Source organism: Syzygium oleosum, unplaced genomic scaffold, assembly GCF_021117445.2.
Source record: "Syzygium oleosum isolate NSW1041296 unplaced genomic scaffold, Sole_v2.1 Sole_v2.56, whole genome shotgun sequence".
NCBI lineage: Eukaryota > Viridiplantae > Streptophyta > Magnoliopsida > Myrtales > Myrtaceae > Syzygium > Syzygium oleosum.
In genome coordinates this window covers 731,462-756,095 of record NW_026607540.1, presented here as the reverse complement: position 1 = coordinate 756,095, position 24,634 = coordinate 731,462, and the positions used below count along the sequence as shown (strand labels likewise).

Genomic DNA, 24,634 nt, shown 5'->3' with positions numbered 1-24,634 from the left:
TATTAGGCGTGCCACCACCCGACACCGATTTTCCGTTTCTTTAAAGAATCATTTATTTTATTTATATATTTGTTTGCCTAAACTTTGACCCCTCATTTCTCTTTCATCCCAATAACTCAATATTCATGTTCGCAGAAAGCTCATTACTTGAAATTTTTCAAAAATTTTGTTCATTTTCTAGAAAAGTTTTGCTATTATGAGTACAAAGCATTACTTCATTCTGGTCTTATTTGAAGAACTAGTTTTGTTTCAATGTGTTGTGACCCTCCCGAGGTGAACTTGAGGGAGTTTAACGAATTGCTGAGGAGGTGCAAATAACCCTCTTGCAAGATGGCACTTACGCTTCACAGAAACTCTCTCAAACCCTACCGATGACAAATTGGTTTCTCATTATTATTTTATTTCTTATAACTAGAGTTGCCACTAAGGTTAGGAGCCGGGTAAGACGCGGAAGATTGCTTACTTCTACGAACTAGAGATTTATAAGTCCGAGGACTCGGTTATACTAAAGAGATGTAATTCTCGTTATGGGTACCTTTTCATTTTATAAAAGGCTTTGCATGCAATCTTCCCTTTCTTATTTTTTGATTTTTTTAGAAGAAATGGAAATCTAAATAATCATGTACGGATACTCAAACAAATACAAATCCAATTTAATATTAACAAAGAAAGTAAAAGATGAGGAAAGAAATAACCCAAACCGTATCAGGCAACATTGTACAATGTCTCGTTATTAAGTATCAGGATAGGATTTCCGTGAGCTATGCATACAAATTAACGTGCACTAAAGTAAATAATAAATATGAGTTTCCTAATCTAGGTAACAAAGATCAATACTGCACTAGATGAAACCAGATTAATTATGAATTAACTAATCTTGTGATGCAATAATCATCTACATGCCATCTAGGTTTTTGTATTATATATTTACGATTTCTTTTCATTACTTGTACGATTTAATCTAACTAAGGGCTTGTGAGTACAAGAAGAGCTAGTTGAATGCTTATGAACTAAGTAAAGCTATGTGCATGACCGAAACGGTAAAAAGATCCCAACTTTTTGGGTTATTGAAGGCGCAGGTAAAAGGCCAACCCTAATGTAAAAACGACGATGAGAATACTTCCAAAAACTGTAAATAACAAACTGCACAAACCAAAAAGGACAACAGCGATGGAACTTGTTTGGTTTGAACCAGACGAGCGATGGTGAGAGTCTTTGCAACGAAGTGACAACAGCGCCTAGCCAAAAAGGACTGTGACGTTGGCAGGAGACCAACAAACTGTGTATAACAATGTCAATGCTTAATGCAGGGTCTTCACCCTGCGTTGAATCCAAGCTCAATTCTAGCGAGAATCTGAACCGTGATGTAGGGTTTGTTCAACGTGTTTACATTGGAGAATGCATAAAGTTAGGTTCCAATGAGGCCTTAATATGCTAGGTTTGCATATTGTGAATTTAATTCTTCCCTGAAGAGCGAAAAATCATGGACAGGGTTGAATGAACCCAATAAGTAGTGATGGCATGCTCGACGTAATGGAGAACAATGTGACGTTCAAGCTAGCGGTCCCTTTAGACCAAAAAAAAAAAAAGCTGGCAGTCCCTTCACTGGCTGTCAGTCGTCGAAACGTTGGTCAAGATTCCCACCATTCACAACACTTCCATGGCTTGCACACACGCTTGAATTGATCAAAGTCTTCACGAGAAGCGCATTTCAACTTCGATGTCTTCATTGGTACCATGACAGATCATGGGCGATACTTAATTTAGGTTCCTGGTGATGATTTTGGTGGTCAAAGTTTGGAACTGAGGAAAGTCAATCAGAAAGTGGGATGTCATAAGTTTTTATTTGAAGAAGGGGCTCCCCTTTTCTTAGCTCTTTGCATGTATATATTTATCTCCAAGTGTTGTGCATGAGTCCCCCTAAACCCAAAATTCGCGGCTTTAGAGTTGATGAGCGCTTGTTCGCGTGATTGTTGGCCGTGAATCTTAATTGAATCTTCTTTGGCGTTACAACTGCGACTTTAACCTTTTTTCCTTAATTTCACTGAGATATATGGGAAAAGTCTTGTCTGAATGGGGGGAGAGTTCAGATAGCCCTGATTCAATTTAGAAAAGCAGCTTGCTAAAAAACAGGCTTCAAAATTTAGAATGGAACAATTGAGTGGCTCATTGAACATCATGGAGCACCTGGAGGACGACGACAACATTTTGCCGTTGGACATGAGGGAAAGGGAGGAAAATCTTGAGCATCTACAAAATACCAATGATACGATTCAAGAAGCTCTTGTGGAATTGATGGATGTAAGTTTGGTTTTGTCTTCCTCTTTTATAGCCAGATTTTTAAATTTAACATGAGTTTCCCTTGTGGCTAGGCGCTACTTATTGAGCACCGATTGACTTACTTTACAGGTATTAGAAAACACACGCAGTGATCCTAAGGTTGAAGACAACGTCCAACCCAATTCGACCGAGGACCTCCATCCTCTGGCAAACCCTCACCTGAACAATTACACCTTAAAATGCGCCATTGCCGCCTCAATTACCTCAATTTTACACCTTCTTCCTAAGAGGCCACTTCCTCGGCAACATCAGCGTCGACTATGCCCTCATAATTATCCCCGTCTACATCGCTGAGGTCTCCCACACCTTCTTCTGCCAGTTGAGGCCTGGCGTCGCCGAGGCTTACCCTCACCCGGCCGGGCCTCGCCATGGCTAGGCAAAGCCAGCCTACCCGGCCATGGCCAATGGCCGAGCATCGCATGTAGATGGTTACCAACAAAAGGAAGAATAAAGGAGAGAGAAAAAGAAAGAAAAAAAGAAAAAATCACAAAAAGTAATAAAAATTAAAATTAAAATATTATTAAAAATTGTCCACGTTGTCGCCCGTGCCACGTAGGCCGGCAAGCGTCCATGTCAGCAATTCCGGCCAAATTTAGCAGAAAGGACTAAATTGGCACAATTAAAAGTTTATGACTAAATTTGGACAATTAAAAAGTTTAGGACTAAATTTGCACCAATGTAATAGGTTGAAGACTTTTTGACACTTTTCCCGAAGTTTTATTGTAGAGGTTCCTTGACTTGTTCTATCCTGTGCCTAGAGGGGAGTGGGTAATGGTGTTCCCTAGTCGAAGAAAATAATCATATGATTTCAGGATTATTTGAACTATTGCTCATGCATCAGTCAGTTGCATTTCTTGTTTGATAGTCTCTTTTGGTATAAACTATAGCATTATTTTCATTAAGGATGATTGGTACAAAAATTTCAGAAATATAGTAAGATATTAATCTTATACTCGGTTTTCTAAATGCGAGTCCTAGCCGGATTTTGTCCTATGAGTTAATTATATTTGTTGAAAGGACATGTTAGAAAATATTGTGATGACGGTTTCCTATGCAATGCCATATACGTGCTTTGAAAATATGGTTTTCTTTGAAATATGTATTTTTAAACTACCATAATTTGAAGTATGCTGCTATTAGAAATTTATTTTCAAACTTGTAAATTGAGATTTCATTAAAGGAACACGATGTTTTGTGTATTAAGTATGAAACAAAGTTTCTAATTAATTTTGTTGGGATAAGAAGTTTCATATGGTACCATGGGTGATTGATTGCCAAAGTGACGTACTTGTGGTGACTCAATAAATTTTTTCATGTTATTTGAGCATTCCTTCTTGGAGATTTCATGTGATTCAATGTGTGCTTTAGCACCAGAGTGCTTTACATATTGAGAACGGTGGAATTTTTCATATCACTATAGACCATCTTTTATACCCTATGTCACTCCCCGACTCAAATCTAATGCTTTCCACACCTCCCTTCCATGAGTCGAACGGTGCGACATCCCAGGAATACGTCGCCGACTCAACGGTCTCGCATCAGAGTCAATCGTAGCGGAAACAAATAATTAAACCCGGACAATAAATTGGAGAACACCAGAATTAAACTTGCACGCCCAACCGCCAACACTTACAAACCTTACATTACCCACATATGAACATACTTACACCTTCCCGATGTTTCTGGGTCCATAAATTTTACATGCACATCCACTGCGATTACCTTAAAAACCATACATCAAAAAGAGGCAAATTCCTTATCTACCAAAAGCGGTACTACACGAACACTAGCTCATCGCCTCCTCACTAGTCCTTGCATCCTTGGTATGGCATCCATTCAGGGTGTACTCCACGAAATTATCCTTGGTGTGCATGACTGTACCAAAACATTCTGACGGTGGCGGTGGTGACTGATTCCTTGTTCAGGCGGGTTATCTGAAATGGTTTGGTTTATACAACCATGAGACACTTCTCAATAAGTTGCAACCTAAACGCTACTTAGGCTATCACGTACCTCCAGACAATTATAAAACACATTCACACGCGCCAAATCTTCAAACAACAGGCATATTACACACAATCACACGCATATCCAATTTCCCACGTCGTGCGTTCCTTTCGTTCTCATCATCACTTTCCACATTCCTCGCCAGTGACCCGCGTAAACGTACACGCCTCAGGTACACTGCGACCACTAATCACTTTCCACATCACTCGCCAGTGACCCGCGTTGAAGTACACGCCTCAGGCACACTGCGATCATTCACCACATCCGACCCGCGTACCCGTTCACGCCTCAGGCCCCAATCGCGACCTGAGCATCACACGCCCCAGGCCCGATCCCAGCTCAACCCGCGCCAAATGCGACAAGCCTACATGATTGGAACCCGAGCTTATAATGCCTCGGTCCAATCCCGGTCTCACTCGAGCTGATCGTGCCTCGGACCGATCCCAATACTCGCAATTCCACACCTTCACATAAATTCCACAATCACATGCCACACCACATTTCTTTATTACTCATGCGCATGCTCGACACGCATATACCACACCCAACTGGCCCATCACACGTGGCCCGTGCACGCATCAATTAACACGTAAAACATGCTCACTCAGCATTCGACATGGCCAATTTCAACAATTAATTTAATCTGGCCCACGCGTGCACATAATCAAACACATTTCAATCCATCAATCACAGTTCAATAAACACACAAGGCCACTCATGGACCCACAAACACAGCCACGTTCATAGGCATAATTTTGACATTTCCGAGCATATTAAACACCACAATCCAGCCATACTACCACACACCAAACCGACACCATTTGTCCTTAAATCGAGCCCTAAGCTCGCCAATTCCATCCCACAATATCCGATACTCTAATCAATCTCACTCCAGCCTCGAAACATCCTCATTTCATCCTCAAATCACCTCATATAACACACATTCAAGCCTAAATTCTGGTCACGAGGCATCAATAATTCAATCCCGACACCAACTCCATTCCGCCCATCAAAACAAACATCCAAAGAATCGGGTAAAAACTGGGCAGTTTACACAGTGACCGAAATCCCATCCAAATAAATAGTAAACGAACTCCGAAAATTCTGAAATTTGGACACGTTGCGTAAAACATCTTGCTGAACATTTTTTGTGAAGAACTCGAAACTCAGTTCCAACTGGAAACACCTCTTTTGGTCACTTGAAGTCAGACGAAATCCGATTCGCTCGAACAGTCCCTCAGGCCATCAAAATACAACTCATTCGATAGTCAAATCATCTTGAAAAGCCTTGAAATTTTTATATGTTATAGCCACAAATGTCCCTAACAATTCTCGTGAAGGAAGTATTTTGAAAATAGGCCTGGAAAAATTTATAAAAATTCGAACAGACCCGAAGGTTGAGTGAACAGTAAATCGGACAGTTTTATTTCGGTCCAAAGATGGGCTTCCAAATGGCCTCAAATGATCTCCAAAAATTCTCAAATTAAAGTATGTTATACCTCAAGATGTTGGGAACAACTTTCATGAAGAACCTTCCTCAAATTCGGCCCACAAAATTCTCTACAAAAATAGTAAGCCGGGCGGGTACAGTAACCGCGAATCCGCGATTCACCCGAACCTCACGGATTCAAACCCGAACCGATTTCTACCGAATTCTAACCGCCAAAACTCATTTCCCGACGTCTAATCCAACCCGCAACAACCACTAACAGCCATACTCAGCCACCAATAACCATGATCAACACCTTAATCAACCTCTAATCACCCTAAACCGCACCCAAACAAGTCCGAAAAAATACCCGACGTCCTAGGCGAGGTTTAGATTACAACTTACTTGGTTCTAGACTAAAGTGGCTAGAACGTAGCGCGGCGGCGAACGGCGGGGACGGCGGCGCGGCTTTGTGGTGGCGAAAGCAAGCGGCGACGGCGCGGCGGCGGTCCGACGATCGACTTGGACGATGATCGGTCCAAAGAGAGAGAGAGTTCACGGTTTGGGGGGGTGTGCTGCCATGGGGGAGGGGAATGAGTGAGGAGAGAGAAAAATTTTGACTTAAATAGTCAAATTTGGACCAAAGTGGTAATTTACCAAAATACCCTTTCTCTAATCTTTTTTATCCGACGGTCCAGATTCGATCTTATCCTGAAATCGACGGCCCAGATCGAATCTCATCCAAAATATCCAAGGGCAATGTTGTAATTTCTCAAAAAGTCCAAGGGTAAAAATGTCTTTTTCAAATTTGGGGGTAAAATGACCAAAATGCCCCTTGCCCATAAAACATGCCCTTTAATAATCCTTAGGGGTATTTTGGTCACTTTCTCAATTTCTTGCCCAAATCGAATTTTTCTGAAGGATTTGAGCGCACCCAAAATTCGCACGTGTCCCCTGCAACGTCGTCCTAACGTTCCGTCGTGACTTCCTAATTTTCCGATGTCCAATTTGGGCTAAATTCAATAATTAAATTTTATTAAACGCAATTCGAGCGTTTTTCAAGCTAACGGGCGGCTTGCTGGGGAAATTCGCAGAATCGACTCATGACTGATACTGAATCGAGTCACGTGCAAGTTCGTTCGGTACGTGACGACCTCGGTTGTCATTAAAATCGCGAAGATCAATCACTTGATCCGAGGGGTACGATCGTTCGGTATAGGTTCAGGATTATTCGTCAAGTCGTTTCGTGGTCCAGCGGAATCACCCGCGATTCACTACTATAACAGTGGCGAACCGATCCCTAACTATCCTTGGATCGGCCAACAATGGCTCAAAATATCACTTCCGCGATTTAATGGTCGAAATCCATTCACGATCGAATTTTCTTTAGTCGCGCAAATTTGATTTCCCCTATTAGCCTTTCCCTAATGGTTAGCATCCCAGGAATAATCAGTTCCGGGCGAGAACTGACTACGAGTACATTCATAAAATCCAGTATTTCATAAATCCCAAATGGACTAATTTTTCAGGATGTCACATCCTAGGTTCAAGAATACTTATACATCGTGATATGGGTGTTTGATAACCAAAGTGATTCTTAGGAATGGGGACTTAATTACACTAGTCATTTAACTAATACCCTTTCGGTACCTAAACTTGATTATTTGTTGACTAAAATGTCAAGGCAGTCTTTTACCTAACAATTTTAAAAAGGAAAATAACAACTAATGTATTGAAAATGCGCAATCAAGTAAAATTGAAATGAAAGTGCGCAAATAACAACCTAGCATTGTCTCTAAAACAAAAATCATCCAAAAACCCTAGGTAAAGCCCTAAAGGCTTATTCAATTTCGAATCAAATTTGTCTAAGCCCAAAATGTTTATTAAAAACCCTAAACTAGGTGAATTCTAATGTTCTTTTAGCTTTACCCACATATTTTGGATTTTTCCGAATTTTCTTAATTTTTAAAATTTTTAAATTTTTATTATTTAATTCTAGAAAATGGACTAGGGACCGGGCAAGTGGAACTTTGGTCCAAATCGCCGGTTGACCGCCCTTTGGGTCCGGTCCGAGTACGGCCCTGATTCGCTGGGCTTAGGCTATAAGAAGAATTCAAGCCCAAATTCCCAAAATTTTGATATTCAGTTAAATTAAAGCCCAATTTCAAGTTCGGCCCAGTCAGCCCATTTTCCCAGCCCTGTCTCTAGCCCACAACGCTCAAATCCGATCCGGTTCTATTGATCGGATCCGACCCGACTCTTGTTATATCTGGATTTTAATTTCCTTTTTCTATTTCTATTTTTTCATTTTTTCTTATTTCTATTTTTCCTGGTCTTCTTCTTCCCGAGACCTGCACCAAGAGCTTCTTCACCGAGGCCTCACCAACACCGTCTGGAAATCCATTACCACCGATTCTCTCACCCCTGCCGTCGGCCATCTATTCCGGCCACCGCCGTACGTCCGTTGACGACAACTTACAGCCACCGCCGGCCCCCATCACACACTGGCTGCAAAAACAGAACCTCTTATTCAATCTGCCATCGATCTCCATCCAATCAAACACGCTAAAATCTAAACACATGAATCACTACAGATCTAGACAATGTCGAACATCCGATTATGCGAAACCAGGTTCAAGACGTCTCATGCGCAAATCATCGAACAGGTGGCGTGCGACTTGGAGTGCGAGTTTCATATCAGAATCTCACCTGTTTAATGTGCAAAAACCATGGCTCCCAGTGTCGATTATATCAAACTACAGAATCTTCGGTGATCATCGATGGACGAAATCCCCCCGACGATGAATGCGCCACGAGATTTAACTCAGTCGGAACCCTCGGCAAAACAGAACACCGACTGGTATTGCCTTGAAGATGAGGTCGGCGTCGGCAGCGGCGGCGGCGGCGAACGGCGGCGAGCGGACGGCGTTCTGGAGGTGGCGGGCAGCGTCGATCGGCTGCGGCTCCCAGGTTGTGCGCGAAGAAGCTTCAATGGGGATCATGGCCAGAGGAGAGAGGGCCAACCACGATGTGGATTGTAACCGTTTATATTTAGCAAATTGATTGCTGGGTTTCATGGACTTTGACTTCCGTCAATGGACCAAGCCACGACCTGTTTATTACTCTTTTATTCTTCTTTCTTCTTTCTTTTCTATATAAGTGTTTTTACCACTACATTTTTTGTTGTTTTTTTTTTACTTTTTTACAAAAAAATGAACATTTGAATGGTTAACAAAAATTCAGGTGTCAACATCAACTTTTAATTGCACCAAATTTTAGGTTGTGAAACCGAATGTTATAGAGTTAATAAAATATACAAGACAATGCTAGAACACCTTAAGTACATTCATGTAATCATATTATATTGGACTTAACACGTTTTGGTTACGGTAATAACGCGGTTGAATGGTCGATATAGGAAAGTGTTTTAACAATAACTTGTGATTGATGAATCTATTGGAATATGCTACATAAATAGGTTATAGTCCTCCCTCCTCTCCTATAATAAAATTAGTGTATCGCAGGTTTTTAGAAATCTACAGAATGTCAACATTAATAAAAATCTAGGACATAACAATCCCAAAAGGAAAGGTTGTCCGGAAATTATTGCAATAGAAAATATTGACTTTAATTAATTTGACCTTTTGAGATTTACAAATTATAGGATAGTCTAGTGTAGATGCATTAAATAGCTCTTTTTAATTTGTTGTTGGGCTAAAGCATGGGAGCCAAAAAGATGAGTCAATTTCTCCTTTTGTGCTAGACCTGATCAATGAACAGTAGGATCGACCCACCTAGAATGTGGGCGGGTTTGGCTACTTTTTGCTTTGGATCGCTGGCTGGCGAACTGTTTTTTCAAGCCTAGCTCTCGAAAATATTTTTACATTTAGTTTTCATTGACTTTCCTACCTCGACACATAAATATATAAAGATTAAAAGAAACAAAATGGGGGCCAAATTCTGATATGAAAAAGAAACAAAGCAATACATAACACAAGGGCAAAGTAGTAACGTATAACAACACAAATTCCGGTAATTATTTCAGCTCATATTTCGTTTTTTTATTTTCAATTAATCCTATAAATAAATGTTGCGCATCTAGGCAAGCTTCCCAAACTCAAGTTTTTGCATTGGTCGGGCTTAGGCCTATGGAAGGTCCCTGGAAAGTCTGAACACGAGAAGCTTCGGCCCGAGCACGTCTAGGTTCGCACAGTGATTGGGTCTAGTTCAAACTTTAAACCAACAACACATCAAAGACAATTCCTACGATAGTAGCCATACGTCGATGGATTTAGCAAAGTTTGGTGATGGAGAATGTTTATATGCAATTTTGACATGTTTATTGAATATTGGATTTGGTTGCCGCTCTTCCCATCTTTTTGGAAACACATTGTGATTTTTCACGATCTAACTGATGTGGCGGTGGAAACAATTTCTTGACTTTTTTGTGTATGTAAAAGTTGTGTTATTCATTAGATTTGATGACTTGCGAGCCGAAAATCAAAAAAAGAAAAACAAATTTTTCGTGACTTCTGGGAGAAATGCTAATCGTTGCAAACAGATGGAGCACCAGTTTCTTTTTTCTTTTTTTACCTCTTTGATATTTTAAAGTGATATGCTTTCACAGACAGCTTACTAAACTTCAGAGAGAAAGAGAGAGAGAGAGAGAGAGATGCAAAGATGCAATGAAAATACAAGCTCCTGCATAATGAACCCTTAGTAATCTTTCCTGCTTTGGTACTTCCTCAACATTTTATTGAATCGTATATTTATAGATGAGGAAAAAGGAAAACCACCCCCTAGACATTATCATAGTTGTCTCATATAGTCACCTGATTGATTAATTCAGTACGCCATGCTCTGGTGCTATTGCTGGTTCTAGGACATCGGTCTCATTGTGGGACATAATATACTCCTTCCATAATTCATCCACAGACTGACCGAGTAGGATCACGAAGAACGAATCAGAGTACGAATTCTCCATCATCGCATTGAGGTCTGACACGAACCCACGCCTCTTCCTGCTGCAAAACTCCAGGAAATACGCCGTCACAGCATACCCATCATCCCATCTGCAACCGGATCCTCTCGGCGGCCAATACTTTGATGGCCATCTCGCCCTCAATCGGATGTAGTCAGCGATGCCTGTGATAAGGCCAATGGGGGCAGTATCATTGCCTGTCCATTGCCATACGCGAGCGCTTTCGTGGTATACGATCCCCGTGAACTCAGCCTTCACGTCACCAACGTAGGCCTGGAGGTAGTCTGCGTTCACTCGGAATTGGCTGCCATTGTTGGTCGCGATGGTGGGGGAATATCCGTTGGCGAGGAAGCTCTCGATGATCATGAGAACTGTCGGGTAGCCTCTTCCCCCACCGTTGCTTTGATTGAACGTCTCAAAGACAAAGTCAGAAGCGTCTGATAAAGCTTCCAAAGCGTATCCAAATCCGATCTCGTCCCCGAATCTGGGGTCAAGGGTTTCGGAGGTGTTGTCGAGGACTTCACAGATGATGTCTCGAGCTGCTTGTGTTGGTTTCAGAGCGACGAGGACAAAGGTGAAGAGAAGGAAGAGCTTCAAAGGTCTCATTCTGAAAAGATGTAATGTATCAGCTTACGATGAGGTTTATGAAATCTCGAGTATACCCGCGGAGTCTATAAATAAGGCGGCTCGAGGATGAAATGAACACACAACATCTATTCAATTAATGTAGTTGACTATTGTGTCTGCACATGCTGTAGTGATTGTTTGTCACTATCGCAGTTTGTTTCTATCCCTAAAGTGGAGTGCAAGTGCATTTATTAGGATCGCTTGGAATCATGAAAATTTCCGAAAAGCCAAAAAGTAATTAATTAACTGTGAAATAGAGAGAAGGACTACAGTTGTCTCATGTACCGTGATGACATAAGAGACTAAGTAAGGGCTAAGTCAATGAGTTTGTCGAGTGGAACTATCTATTTTTGCCACTTAAGTCAATGAGATTTCATTCTTAGAAAAATTGAGATTTTCATGTTGAGACGGACATTAATGCTATCAATTAAAAGAACGCGCCTATGTTACAAATAAGATCAATGTGGCTCTAATTTGGAATGATTTTGATAAGCATCCAAGCTTATGAGATGATCCCAATAGGTGCAGTTTGTCCTAAGAAAATCAACACATTAAAGGAATTATAAGACTTGGAAGAGCATCACTCTTTTTTTTTTTCCTTTTATGGTCAATAAGACCCATTAAAAAGGAATAGTCCCTTCTATCCCACCGCTGTCACATAGAGTGACCAAAAGAAAGTGCTTTCGCTTGATTCTGGTTATATGGTCTTATGCTTCCTGAGTATTTCTTTTGTGATTTGAGTTTAACATTTTATTGATGACAGGTATTCTAGAGCAATTTTAATGAAACGAGAGTGAATCCATTTTCCTGATTGACCAAAAAAATGGCTATCATATTCCAGATGGTCGATTCGTACAGAGGAAATTACTTCATAAGAGATTGCGTCGAGTACAAATTGAATATGAGATCTTGTGTTGAACCCGAGTCCAAAGCCATTTCAGTTCCGAATCAACGAGAATCTCTCCGAAAATGGAGCTATTTCACTGGCAAAAGATTTGTTTTCTCATTTGAGGTACAAACATCTCACATGTAGGTTGCACTAGCATTGAATGAGTTCCTACAAGTCAAAGACTCAAAATAAAATATGCATGCAGTTTTGGTGAAAAGGGCTGTGATTTTCTTGAAACAGAAACGCATTCTATTTGTAGTATCTCTTATCCCCACTTGAATAGGTTGAATTTAGTAATGTGATGCATAAAATTATACTAACAAAATGGCAGCGTAGGAAATTAAGGGGTTGGTAGGATATCATATTGCAAAATCAATAATGTGCATTAAAAAACGAATTTTGAGCTCTCTTCCTAAGCTAATAAAGACAAACAATAAATAAATAAAGAAGAAGAACAAGTGATAATTGGGGACCGCAATCGAAAGACAAAAACGTTGATGGACCGGCCCAATTGACATTGAACATTTCATAAGTGGTGTCAATATTGCTAGGGTCAAAGTAAGTTTAGCCGTAGATTTTTATGGTTCTATTGTATCATATTATTATGAGACATGATTTTATATTAATACAAAAACTAAAGCACAACAAATTACATAAATTGTCATATAAGAATTTTTTTGGTGCAACAACAAAATAGTTACCTTTTATATGAGCAATGCTTTATATGATTGGATGAAATTTTACACAAAAAAGCTCTTCTGAAATTCTAAACCTTAGTATGAAATGCAATCTAGTCATAAATCATTCATGTGATACTATCAAGTCTTAATCTTGTTAAGAGTAATTATAATGTCCACCTCCAGTGTAAACAAAATTTGGACGCAAATCCACTGTTGATTTGAAAAGGTGAATAAGGCCCCTTGTGTAAAATTTCTTTTCTAGTGACGGTATATGCTATATTATGCATCTTTTCAAAAGGTGACAAAGTTTAATGGGTATTAGTACTGTAAATTGCTAAAGTGATAGTGTTAGAAGTTTAATTGTACAAGACAATGGAGAAGTGATAACTAGATAGACTTGACTGCACTTTCAAAAAAAAAAATTGGGATTCGATAGCATCACTTGAAAAATTTAGAGCTCATTCGCAATAAAAAAGGCTCATCACTCAACTGCATTCCACTCATAAAAATTCGAACTTCTAATATGCTATTTTTTTTACCTTTATCTTTTTAAAAAATTGAAATGTAAATTTTAAATATTGGTGCTTTCTTTGATGTCATTTGGTTATTCATATTTTGAAGGGTCAATTTTGTAATTTCAAAAATATAGTGGGGTCAAAATCTACAAAAGATGTCAAATGTACACTTCATGTAAAAAAATTTAGGCCTATATTATGGAAAATACAAATTCGAGACCCTATTCAAATAGGGAAAATTACCAAAAAAGTCCTAAACATATCTCACTTGTGTCAATTCAGTCCTAAATTTTTCAATTGTGCCAATTTAGTCCTAAACCTTAATTATGCCAATTTAATCCCAAACATTTTAACAATTTGCCGAAAAGCGAAAAAGTAATTAACTAATTGTGAAAAAAAAAGTGAGAGAAAAGAACTATAGTTGCTTCATGTGCTGTGATAACATAAGAGACTAAATAAGGGCTAAGTCAATGAGTTAGTGGAGTGGCACTATCTATATTTGCAACTTAAGTCAATGAGATTTCAATCTAAGAAAAATTGAGTTTTTTCATATCGAGACAGACATTGGTGCAATCAATTAAAGCAACGTGCTTGTGTTACAAAGAAAATCAACATGGCTCTAAATTGGTATGATTTTGATAAGCATTCAAGCTCGTGAGTTGATCCCAGTAGGTGCAGTTTGTCCTAAGAAAATTGATGCCTTAGAGGAATTATAAGACTTGGAAGGGCATCACTCTTTATATTTTTCTCTTCCTTCTAGAATTATATATACAATTTCTTTTTTTATTATTTTTTCTTTTTTTTTCTTTAAGAATCTAGTTTTCCAGTCAAGGTAACCTGGCTACAACGAGAAAGTATAGAAAAGAAAGACAATTGAAATACATGAGCAATCACATTGAAAGGGAATAGTCCTTCCATCCCACCACTGTCACGTAGGGTGACCAAAGAAAAGTGTTTTCGCTTGGTTCTTCATGTATATGATCATGAGGCATTTTCCATGTTTAAGGTTTGAATCATCTCTACCCACATGACTGATATGTTACTACACATAAATTGAGATAATTGTCAATATAAAGGGTATGGAGCTATCTTCCATTTTTTTTTTATGAATGAAAGGACATTCTGGAGCAATTTTCAAGAAAACGAGAGGGAATCCATCAAATAAATTGCCTCAGTGTTGGAGTTGCACGAATCATAAGTAGGAAATTACTCCGACAAGAGATTATGCCCGGTATGAATTGAATATGAGACTGTATTAAGCCTAAATTTATAACCATTTCAGTTCCGGGTCAATGACAATCTCTTCGAAAATGGAGTCATTTCACCACCAGCAAAAGTTTTTATTTTCTTATAGGAAGAAAATTCACATATAAAGGTTGCATTAGTATTAAATGAGTTTCTGTAAGTTAAAGACTCAAACATCACATCATAGAGTTTCTATAAACGTTCTAGAAACAGAAACGCATACCATTTGTAGTATCCAAAATTCTTATCCCCACTTTATTAGGTTGGAAACAGCGACGAAATGCATAAAATGAAAGGATAGTATCTTGTCCCACCAAAAATAAAATAATAGTACCAAAATGGTAGCGCAGGAAATCAAAGGGGTTGCTTGTATATCATGTCGCCAATTGAATAATTGGTATAAAATCTAGAATTCGAGCTGTCTTCCTAAGCTAATAAAGAATGATTATATCGATAATCTCACTCACTATCAAAAACAAATTAGACGAACAGGTGATAATTGTTGACCACAATCAAAAGACAAAAACGTCGACGGACCGGCCCAATTGACATTAAACAAATGGACAAAAGATCCCGTCGGACGAAGAGTGAACTTTTCATCAGGGATGTCAATATAGCAAGGGTAGGAGTAATTTTAGCCATGGATTTTATTTTCTTATTATATAATACTATTATGAGAGAAGATTTTATTTAAGCACAAAATCTAAAGGATGAAAAATTACTTATCAATTGTCACATAAGAATTTTTTTGTGCAAAAAAAAATAGGTACCTTTTACATGAAGTAATATTTTATATGATTGGATATGTTTTTATGAAAAAAGTTCATCGGAACTTTTAAAACTGCAATATGAAGTGCAATATAATCATAAGCCATTCATTTGAAACTATCAAGTCTTAATCTTTTTAAGAGTAATTATAATGTACACATCCAATGTAAAAAATATTTACATAAACATCCTAAATCCACCATTTATTTAAAAGAGTAGATAGATAAAATTTTCAAATCAATGGTGGTTAAGGTCCCCTGTGTAAAATTTCCTTTACACTAGCGGTATATGCTTTATTTTTCCTCAACAATGTACAAGTGATGACCTGACTGCATTTCCATAAAGAAAATTGGGATTTGGTTGCATTAATTGAAAATTTTATGACTCACCAGAAACAAAAAAAGGGCTCATTAATCGAATACATTCCCATACATATAAAGTTCGAACTTCTAATATGCTTTATCTTTTTATTTTTTGGAAAAATTCAATTTTTTTTTAATTTTGCACTTTTTTATGCCACTTGTTTCTTTTCATATTGAGGGGTGAAGTTTATAATTTCGAAAATTTAGTGGGGTTGAAGTCTACAAAAGAGGTCAAATATACACTTCATATAAAAATTTACAGGTGTACCATGTATCATATGAAAAATAGAACTTCGAGACCCACTCAAATAAGTGACGCTCCGTCCTTGGATCCAGTTCAGACGTTCACATGTAAGTGAAGTTGGTTGAGCTTTATTTGGACTAAATCAAAAGGTTGTACAGCTACGGTCATGTTCGAGGATATGTCGGCTATTGTCTCCACCGAGGTCGACACGGCATTGACAATAGGCGCTGTGGAGATGTAGTGGTGGTGCGGCCATGACTGGGCAGTGGTTCAGGGCACCACTGCGGGCTCCATCAAGCACTGCGTGAACTTCAAATGTTCAAGAAAAGGGCTGTGACGTGAACAAGTCACATCAGTTTGATACCTCAGACGGCTAAATCTTCAAAACCTTACAAATATATGGCCGTTGGACTAAGGGCTGGACCGTTGGGCGAGTCCATTATTAAACTTTACAAATAATTAGCATGTGTTGGCGCATGTTTTGGGCTTTTACTTCAATTCCTGACATTACATCGTTGGCATGTTGTCCCGCCCACTCATGCAGTGCCGAGTTTCGAGAAAATCATTGCGATCATAAGGTTTCAAACTCATCACTTCATATATTGTTTTGTTTTTAATCATCCTTTGCCTCATAGTCGATTCACTGTGTGCTTATAGCAATTGTCTTATTGGACCAAGCCTTTCTTCGCTATTAGTCTTTCTTGCAATCGACATCAAAAAGTTCCTATTAAATTTTATGGTCTCAAAAAGTCATAGAAGCGAGTAGGCTCTCAAATCAATTAATGGAAGATTCACCTCCCCCATTCAAGGGAAAAAGTAAAGGAATCTCCAAAGACCAAGTCTACGACAAGCCCGAGCCGGTGAATAAGCGGACCGTACGGCCGGGCCCATTTCCTTGCCAGTTCAGCCTATTGGAACTGAAGGGGCCACCTCATGCTTTTTTTTTTTTCTGTAACTTAAAAAAAACCAAGAAAAAAATCAAAGCACTAATAGTAATAGGTGCAGTCTTTCTCTGGATGCTTCTTTCTTGTCGTGAAACTCTCACACATAGTACTTCCAGAATATATCGTTCGCTTCTGCCTATAATAATGTGCAACAATAGGAACGAAAAATTTACAATAGAAGGTTGGCCCATAATCTCCAAGAGTTGACTCTCTTCATGTCTATCTCGGTTGTTGCTATTTGATTTCGTTTGTTTGCTCTGGATTTTCTCTATTTTTGCAGCGGTTGAAGCAGAGCTTTGGAGGATTTCGCAATGGTAATTGAGAACAAATCTCAATATGTTCATTCTGCTGTTTGATATTTTTTTTAGGGGTGAAGAAAGCCGGATGAACAGGGACACGAGAGTGTTTCGCATAGAAACTCCCATGCAAGATCTAATCCAAGAACTATTTTCCTATGTTAAACACCTATCATAATTATATTTCACCATGTAATCAATTCGTGGTCAATTATTAGAAATATTCTGAGTTGGTAATTGATGTCATATACTAATACTCTCTCACGGGATAGAGATCAGCATAATTGAAGCACCTTACTTGCTCGAAGCAAATTGTGGTCCGGGTGAGCTTGATTAAACTCATTGTTGGTGATTGGTTGGTGCTTCCGTCTGACCAAGCTTATTTGCACTCTTCAGTTTTTCACTTATAGTAGCAGATTTTATGCATGCGAATCTTCATTGCAAATGTTGCCACTAGAATTAACAAAAATGTGGCTGCTGATCTATAAATATCATGACTGGCCACTTTGAGTTGGTTATGTGTTGATTATGAATATTTTAGTGATTGCAACATTATATCACGACGCAAAATTTTATCTAGAAACTTGTTTTTGTTTTATATTTGCAGATTTGTGTTCATGAAGTTGAGGAAGAGGATATTGGCAATTATAGATCTTGTATTTTGGCTCGCGTTTTCATGAGTAATAGATCATTAGGTTGATCTAGAAACTTGTTAGTTGGCCTAGCTATCGCCACTCTGAAGAAAGGTTCACCAAATGTCTAGGGTGGTTGTGTCCCTATCCTTTTGAGAGGAGTGCAGGTTAGAAGAGTGGTACTGAACCATGGATTATTGACAAGTAAATAACAGAAACCTTTATGTCCATCTAAAATACAGTCATGCCATCTTCATTTTCAGCTACCGGGAAAAGAAACCAAATGGATATAAACCAACCAATCATACTCTTGTTTCTTTAACCAACTTGATCCGCCAATATGATACCGGACGAATGCCATCGATTGAACACCGGGCCGCTGGGACTTTTGCATGCCCTGTTGTTTGCTTAGCCCCAAAATGCTGTCCTCCTAACCTGATCCTCAATGATCTCAAATTGAAAAATAGATTTCTACTTATTCTATGGGTGGTTTGCAGCATCGGCACTTTGGAAAGTAAACGAATTGATGAGAATAAGAAGTTCACGAAACAACTACAACACAACAAATCTCATTAAAATCCACGTCTCCAGATGCATCTTCAGAGCCAGTAATATCAGAAAGAATAAGAAGGGTGCCATCACCACCAAAATATCTGTGTATCCAACTCCATCCCCATTGCTATCCCATACGCCCAACATCCCAACATATTGATGTATTGTGAATTCCATGAAATGTCTACAGAGACCTGAAGTTAGAACCTCTTCAATGCATCATCACCCACAACGTTGTCTACCCATTGTGCCATTCGCTCAGTACCAAGAGTACCACTGCTAATGACAGAAAAAACCAAGTAAAGGATCTGATAAGTAAAAGCCAAGAAGTACATTATTGTTGAACGAAATGGACAATATTATCTCCGGCTTCTGTATAGAAATATAAAAAGACTGTTTTAGTCATATTAGGGTTACTGAAGCTGTTAATTAATAAGCTCAAAACTGAAACAACAGAAGAATGTTAAACATCTCGGTGGCCATAGGAAAGAATAAACGAGGAGTTAATTAGAGAAAACAGAACAGTTCCACCTCAACAACAAAATATGGAGCCAGATAACACGGGTCAATATTTTGGTGCATGTGCATTGCTGCATCGGTCGTTAGAATGTATCGTACTGAATCTAAACCAGTCTGATTTGTAGTAACACTGAATTTGACAGTACAAGCATTTAGGAGACTTGTAGCGCACGTAATTCAAGTCTCGAGAAGGAATATATCTCAGTCTGTGCTATTTTTTGCATGTGACACTACTTCAACAGATAAGCCAAAAAGAAGTCGCAAAATCTCAGAGATGAAAGTGCATGCAAAAGTATACTAATAAGGTTGCAGGGAACTGGCACACGAATGAGTGCCTCCAAGATATACACTACCTAGATCTAACTTTAGCAAGTTGCAGATGGAAGAGCACTTCAAAAGAGAAAAAGAAAGTTCCAGCAAAAATTAGAGGAAACCGTTTCCATTCAACCAGCAAAAGAGAAGCGACTGGTTCATTTTCATAACAGAAGAATGCATATGGCAAACCTGTGTTTTGCCGCGTGTAAAAAGGACACTTCCATGTGCCCTAGGAAGCAATCCGCGCCTTGAGTTAATTGGCCTTATTTGATCAGGCGTTCAACCATCACTCCGCTTTCCTCCTTGTATCAAGTCCAGACAGCAAAGGATTTGATCAGAGAAGCCCTTCAGATTAAACCAGGAACATACTTTCAGGATCAAATAATCTTAATACACTCGTATCTAACAACTTATGCAAAGAAAGGTTTTAAAAAATGGATATAGTTTATTTAGGTCATGCCTAGAAAAGTTGGTTTATGAGGTATGCAAGTGAATTCCAACAATAAAAATATATCGAGAGAAGAACATCAAATATCAAAATTTAACAGTGGGTCTTAAGTGTGTCGAACCAAGAATCCGTCAGCCACAAGAAAATTAAGCATGCAATGAGCAATTCAAGATAGAACTTGAGTTTCATGGTACAAGCCCTTCAGCATTGTCGGACGTATAGGCCTATCAATCAATCTACAAATAAGAATCTACACGTAAAGAAAAATAACAAAATAAACAACAGTAACTTATTTTCAAGAAACACCAAAAAAGGACTTCACTTTCCTTCCATCTGTTTTTGCTATATGTCGATATTGGAGGCTACATACATTTTGTGATGCTTACAACTTCTAGAAAGTTTGCAATAATGTCATAAATTAAGGTTATTCCATGACCAAATGAAAACAACATCCCTTGTTGCATTAGTGTCTGCTATAAGGAATAAAGCACTAAATTATCCTTCATCATAAACATGACACGTTATCCTTCATCCTAAACATGACACAATTAGAAAAACATTATTGCCTATTACATTTCTAACAGCTTCTTAGTTCTTAGTAGTGCCGTAGAGCTGCCAACTTCAACTCCAGCGACAGTTCACACAGAGAGAGCGAGAGAAGTGCGGGATTGATGAAGCGAGGGAATGGCGAACGAGTGGAGTGAGGTCTAGTGTTGATGCTGCCTAAATTGACGAGTATTAAAGCAGTGGATTTAACCCGGTGGTCTTCTGTATTTCGGATCCGGGTTTTGGCATATCCAGACATAAATGTCAGCCCAACCCATTCTTGATTGTGCAACTCCGTCACATAGCTCAAAAATTCAAAAAGGAGGCGATAATTTTCAGCTGATTTACCAAAATCAATCTTATGTGATTTCTTCCAGAGCTTTTTACTTTTGTTGACTGGCCATCGGAAATCTACGTCTGTCATGATGTATAGTTCGCCTAAAGACATTACATTGGAATTAGGCGAGATCTTTGCAAAATCAAAAATTCATGGTCCACGAAAACTAAAATCCATTTCTTCCTTCAAATTTAAAGGTACACACGCATAAGTTCTTATCATCTTACCGGCTATACACAGGATTGCCATCCATCAGATGGCCATCATACATCTGCAAGTGAATCGGCAGATTTTGGAGGATTCTTAAACGTCAAATATTGCACTTTTCAGCTGCGGTAGCATCTTGTTAAGTGGACGCTTATTTGTCCAAGAAGATTTGCTTCAACCCAGAAGCAGTGGACTGCAGGATGGTATAAAAACAAAAGAGCAGGGAGAGCAGTCTTCGAAATTGTTGTGGAGTACCCAGACCCCATCACGCGGTAGCGCATCCATGTCACCCTGGAACTTCGACATCAATCCAAGCGAGAACTGCAAATTACGGACCCAATGCTTTTGGAATTGCATGAAAAAATCCACAATAACATGTCTCTCTGATTCTCCGAAGTCCGGTATCAATGCCCAACCAAGAAGCAGATCCACAATGTCCACAAAAGTGGGTTTGGAAGCATATAGAAAAGTTTAGTGAGATCAGAGTTATAATGCCAAGAGGCTATGCAATAAACTCAAGGAGCTTCACTCATCTTGGAGTAGCTGTGAGCATGCTTTGAGAATTGGTAATGCATATTTTTCATTTCCATTAAAATTCCCAACGTTAAGAAACTGGAGGCTGTCGAGTACCAGTTCTGCTGTACCATCTCCAGCAATTATGTTAGGAGCGATGGTAGTGACCAGCTAATGAACCTATCCACCATAGTAAAAGCATGACAATGTTGTCTTCCATTAGAAGTTATTGGAATAGAAAAAGCTACAGCGCAGAGGGCCCCATATGCCGTGGCAGCTAATTGTCTGACCGAATATGATCTGCTCAGGAAGTTGATAAAATTACTATAGCTTATAATACAGTGCTATCTGTCAAATTAATAGATTGTACAGTGCATCAATTAAATAGGAAAGGTGGTCTAGAAATGAGCAACAACAACAATAAGAGCAACAAACTAAATCTCATCCCACTAAGCAGGTTCGAATATATGAATCCTTTCGTTCAATTTTGTATCAAGTCTAAGAATAGCATTCTTTAGAAAGGGATGAAATCAGTGACTCTGGTGCTTTCTAATGTAAGTGATCGCCTTTATTACCGAGAGGTCCAAGGCAATGGCTAAACTGCTAAGTTCTTGTATGAAGTAACAAGTGAAAATAAAGATCATTCAATTTGTTTCAAGCTCCTCCAGATGATTTTATGCCTTTGGAGAGAGAAGTTATTGCATGGGGAATTAAGAATCCCCCAATGGCATCTATATTTAACTATGAGATCATATTTCAGAGGAGGGCCAAGAAAAAAAGTGCCAGCAAGATGCCAAGATTTAGCTCGAACCTCAACATGTTTGAAGCTAGCATGACAAGCTTATTGCAATCGCCCAACCACAACAATATCTTCCTAAGCAACTTTTTCCTAAGTATTTGTTGCTCATCTTTTTGTTCTCTAATTACAGCGAAACTCACTAAGTAGAGAAAATGCAGAAAACAAAGGAAGAAAGCATGATTTCAACTGGCTTCATCGAGGCTGTAAAAAATTTTCACCGGTCTCGAAGGATCTTTCCTACAGAATGAAACAGTTAGCTGATTCACTCATGGAAGAGTGGAACCGAACTCAATCTCCTTAAATTCCTATTTACCCTTTCGGTTCCTCTGTCGCCTCCTGCATCCCACACTTTGAATAAAGCTCTATTGCAACAAAATCTTAGCAAATATTTTTCATCGAAATTCATCGGTTCGCACAATTGGCCATTAGGAAGTATCTGCCACGAAAACTCGAATTTCAATCTAACGACCCCCCCTCTCACCTGGGAATTCCGACCGGCATTGCTTCACGTGACCCAGGTTCCACTTGATTTCCCATGTCTGACTTTTTGCACCATTTCTCTTCTTCAAGGGTGCCGGTGGGCATGATTCGCATGTCTGCAATGTAACGCATTCGATTGCTCTCTTGTTGAAACCCATCATTGTGAGCCTCAGTTTCCCGAGAGGGAAGAACTGAGAGGAATAGAGAGGTGGGGAAGAGAACCGGCACATGCTCGCCACCACCAGAGCTGCGCGGGACCGTGATTCTGAACAGCTGGGAGGAAGAAGTGAGTTCTCGATATTATGAGGTGATCCATTTGAGAAAACTAAGAAACCGTCAAATTCTGGAATTCATTTTAAGCAAACTGACATGGATTTTGATATAATTTTTTGAAAAATAAAATTTTTGAGCATGAAACTAAATATGAGATTAAATTCTCTATAGCATATATTTGTAACTTTTTTTTTTTGCGGGTAAGGGGTCGCCTCCCCTTCTCTCCCTTCCCTCCATGGCCAATGTCGGGTACATAACCAGATTGATGAAGTTTCATTGAGGGTATTTTTAGTAACGTTTCTGTTTCTAGAGACAATTTCTGTTCAGAAATTATTTTTTCTATTTATATTCCCTAGACGAGTTTCTGAGAAAAAAATGCTTTAGTAATTGCACAAAATTTATATTCCTTGAGTAGAAAAAGAATAGAAATGCATTTGGCAGGACACTAAAAATTTCTATTCCCAATTTTTTCATCTAATTATAAAATTGTCAGTGAAGACTTAACAATTCATATTCGGATAAAATTGGACTAGAAATAAAATAATAATATATTATAATATAGAATTGGATGACCTTAATACAATCATAAAGAAAATTACTCCTTATAGACAAAGCAAACACCGGATGTTGGTCAAGGAAATTACAGTTGATGAGACTTAATAATTCATGTTTGAATAAAATTGGACTAGAAATAGAATAATAATATATTATGATATAGAATTTGATGACCTTAATACAATCATAAAAAAAATTACTCATTATAGACAAAGCAAATACCGAGTGGTGATTGAAGAAATTACAGTTCAGGGGGTAGGATTTTAGGATTTTGGGTTAGGGGTTAGGGTTTAAGGATTTCGATTTTGAGGTTTAGGGTTTGGGATTTTGGGTTTTAAGTTTTGGATTTTAGGATTTAGGGTTTGAGATTTAGTGTTTCGAGTTTAGGGTTTAAGGGTTTGGGTTTAGGGTTTGTGGTTTAGTGGTTTAGGGTTTACAGTTTAGGGTTTGGGGTTTATGATTTAGGATTCGGGGTTTTACGGTTGAGCGTTTTAGGATTTAGGGTTTGGAATTACGATTTTAGGTTTTAGGGTTTCGAGTTTAGAGTTTTGGGGTTTAGAGTTTCAGGTTTTTGGTTTGGAATTTAGGGTTTGGATTTTTGGGTTTAGAAGGTTTAGGGTTTTAGGATTTTTTATTTTAGTGTTATGGGTTTTAGTGTTTTGGTATTGAGGTTTAAGATTTTGGGGATTTAGGATTTAGAGTTTAAGGTTTAGTATAATAATATCTTGTGAAAGAAATAACTGATCTTGTTTCTCTTTTGTTCTAAAAACAGAAAAGTAAATTTTTTTTACTTCTTATTTCTGTTCTAAATCTATTCTTTAACCGCTTTTTTGTTCCGGGGAACAAAAAAACTAACTGACGTTACTAAACGAATTTCTTCTTTTTCTGTTTCAGAGAACAAAAGAACAGAAAAACAGAAACGTTACTAAATAGGCCCTAAAGTACCCTAAAATTCTAAAAACCAGTCAATTGAAATTGCCGTAAAAATTTCAGGCTCTGGAATCGATTCCAGTTCTCTCTCTCTCTCATCATGAGAGCTTCTCTCTACCCTATTTTGTGGTAGCTCTCTTCAATCTCAATCCAAATTTCTAACTCTAATCCCTTTCCTATGTCAATCCGCTTTCCTTTTTT

General features: G+C 38.6%; 1 protein-coding gene and 1 long non-coding RNA gene across 2 annotated transcripts; both read right to left on the bottom strand.

The window, feature by feature from the left end:
• Positions 1–4,029: 4,029 nt before the first annotated feature.
• On the bottom strand, positions 4,030–7,307 carry LOC130136974 (uncharacterized). The gene is made up of 2 exons (XR_008815664.1): positions 6,182–7,307; positions 4,030–4,274 (listed from the first exon to the last, which is right to left on the bottom strand). It is a non-coding gene; the product is annotated as an uncharacterized LOC130136974 (long non-coding RNA).
• Positions 7,308–10,457: 3,150 nt separating this feature from the next.
• LOC130136967 (uncharacterized) lies at positions 10,458–22,789 on the bottom strand. Its single transcript, XM_056307620.1, has 2 exons — positions 22,677–22,789; positions 10,458–11,364 (listed from the first exon to the last, which is right to left on the bottom strand). Exons 1-2 carry the CDS (start codon positions 22,787–22,789, stop codon positions 10,617–10,619), a joined length of 861 nt encoding a protein of 286 aa, XP_056163595.1. The 3' UTR covers positions 10,458–10,616.
• Positions 22,790–24,634: the final 1,845 nt, after the last annotated feature.

Bases quoted from the DNA above. Each gene is read 5' to 3' on its own strand.
- LOC130136967 (XM_056307620.1), bottom strand. From the start codon at position 22,789: ATGCGAATCATGCCCACCGGCACCCTTGAAGAAGAGAAATGGTGCAAA. The intron at 11,365-22,676 runs GTGAGAGGGGGG...ACATCTTTTCAG, and splicing joins ATGCCGGTCGGAATTCCCAG to AATGAGACCTTTGAAGCTCT.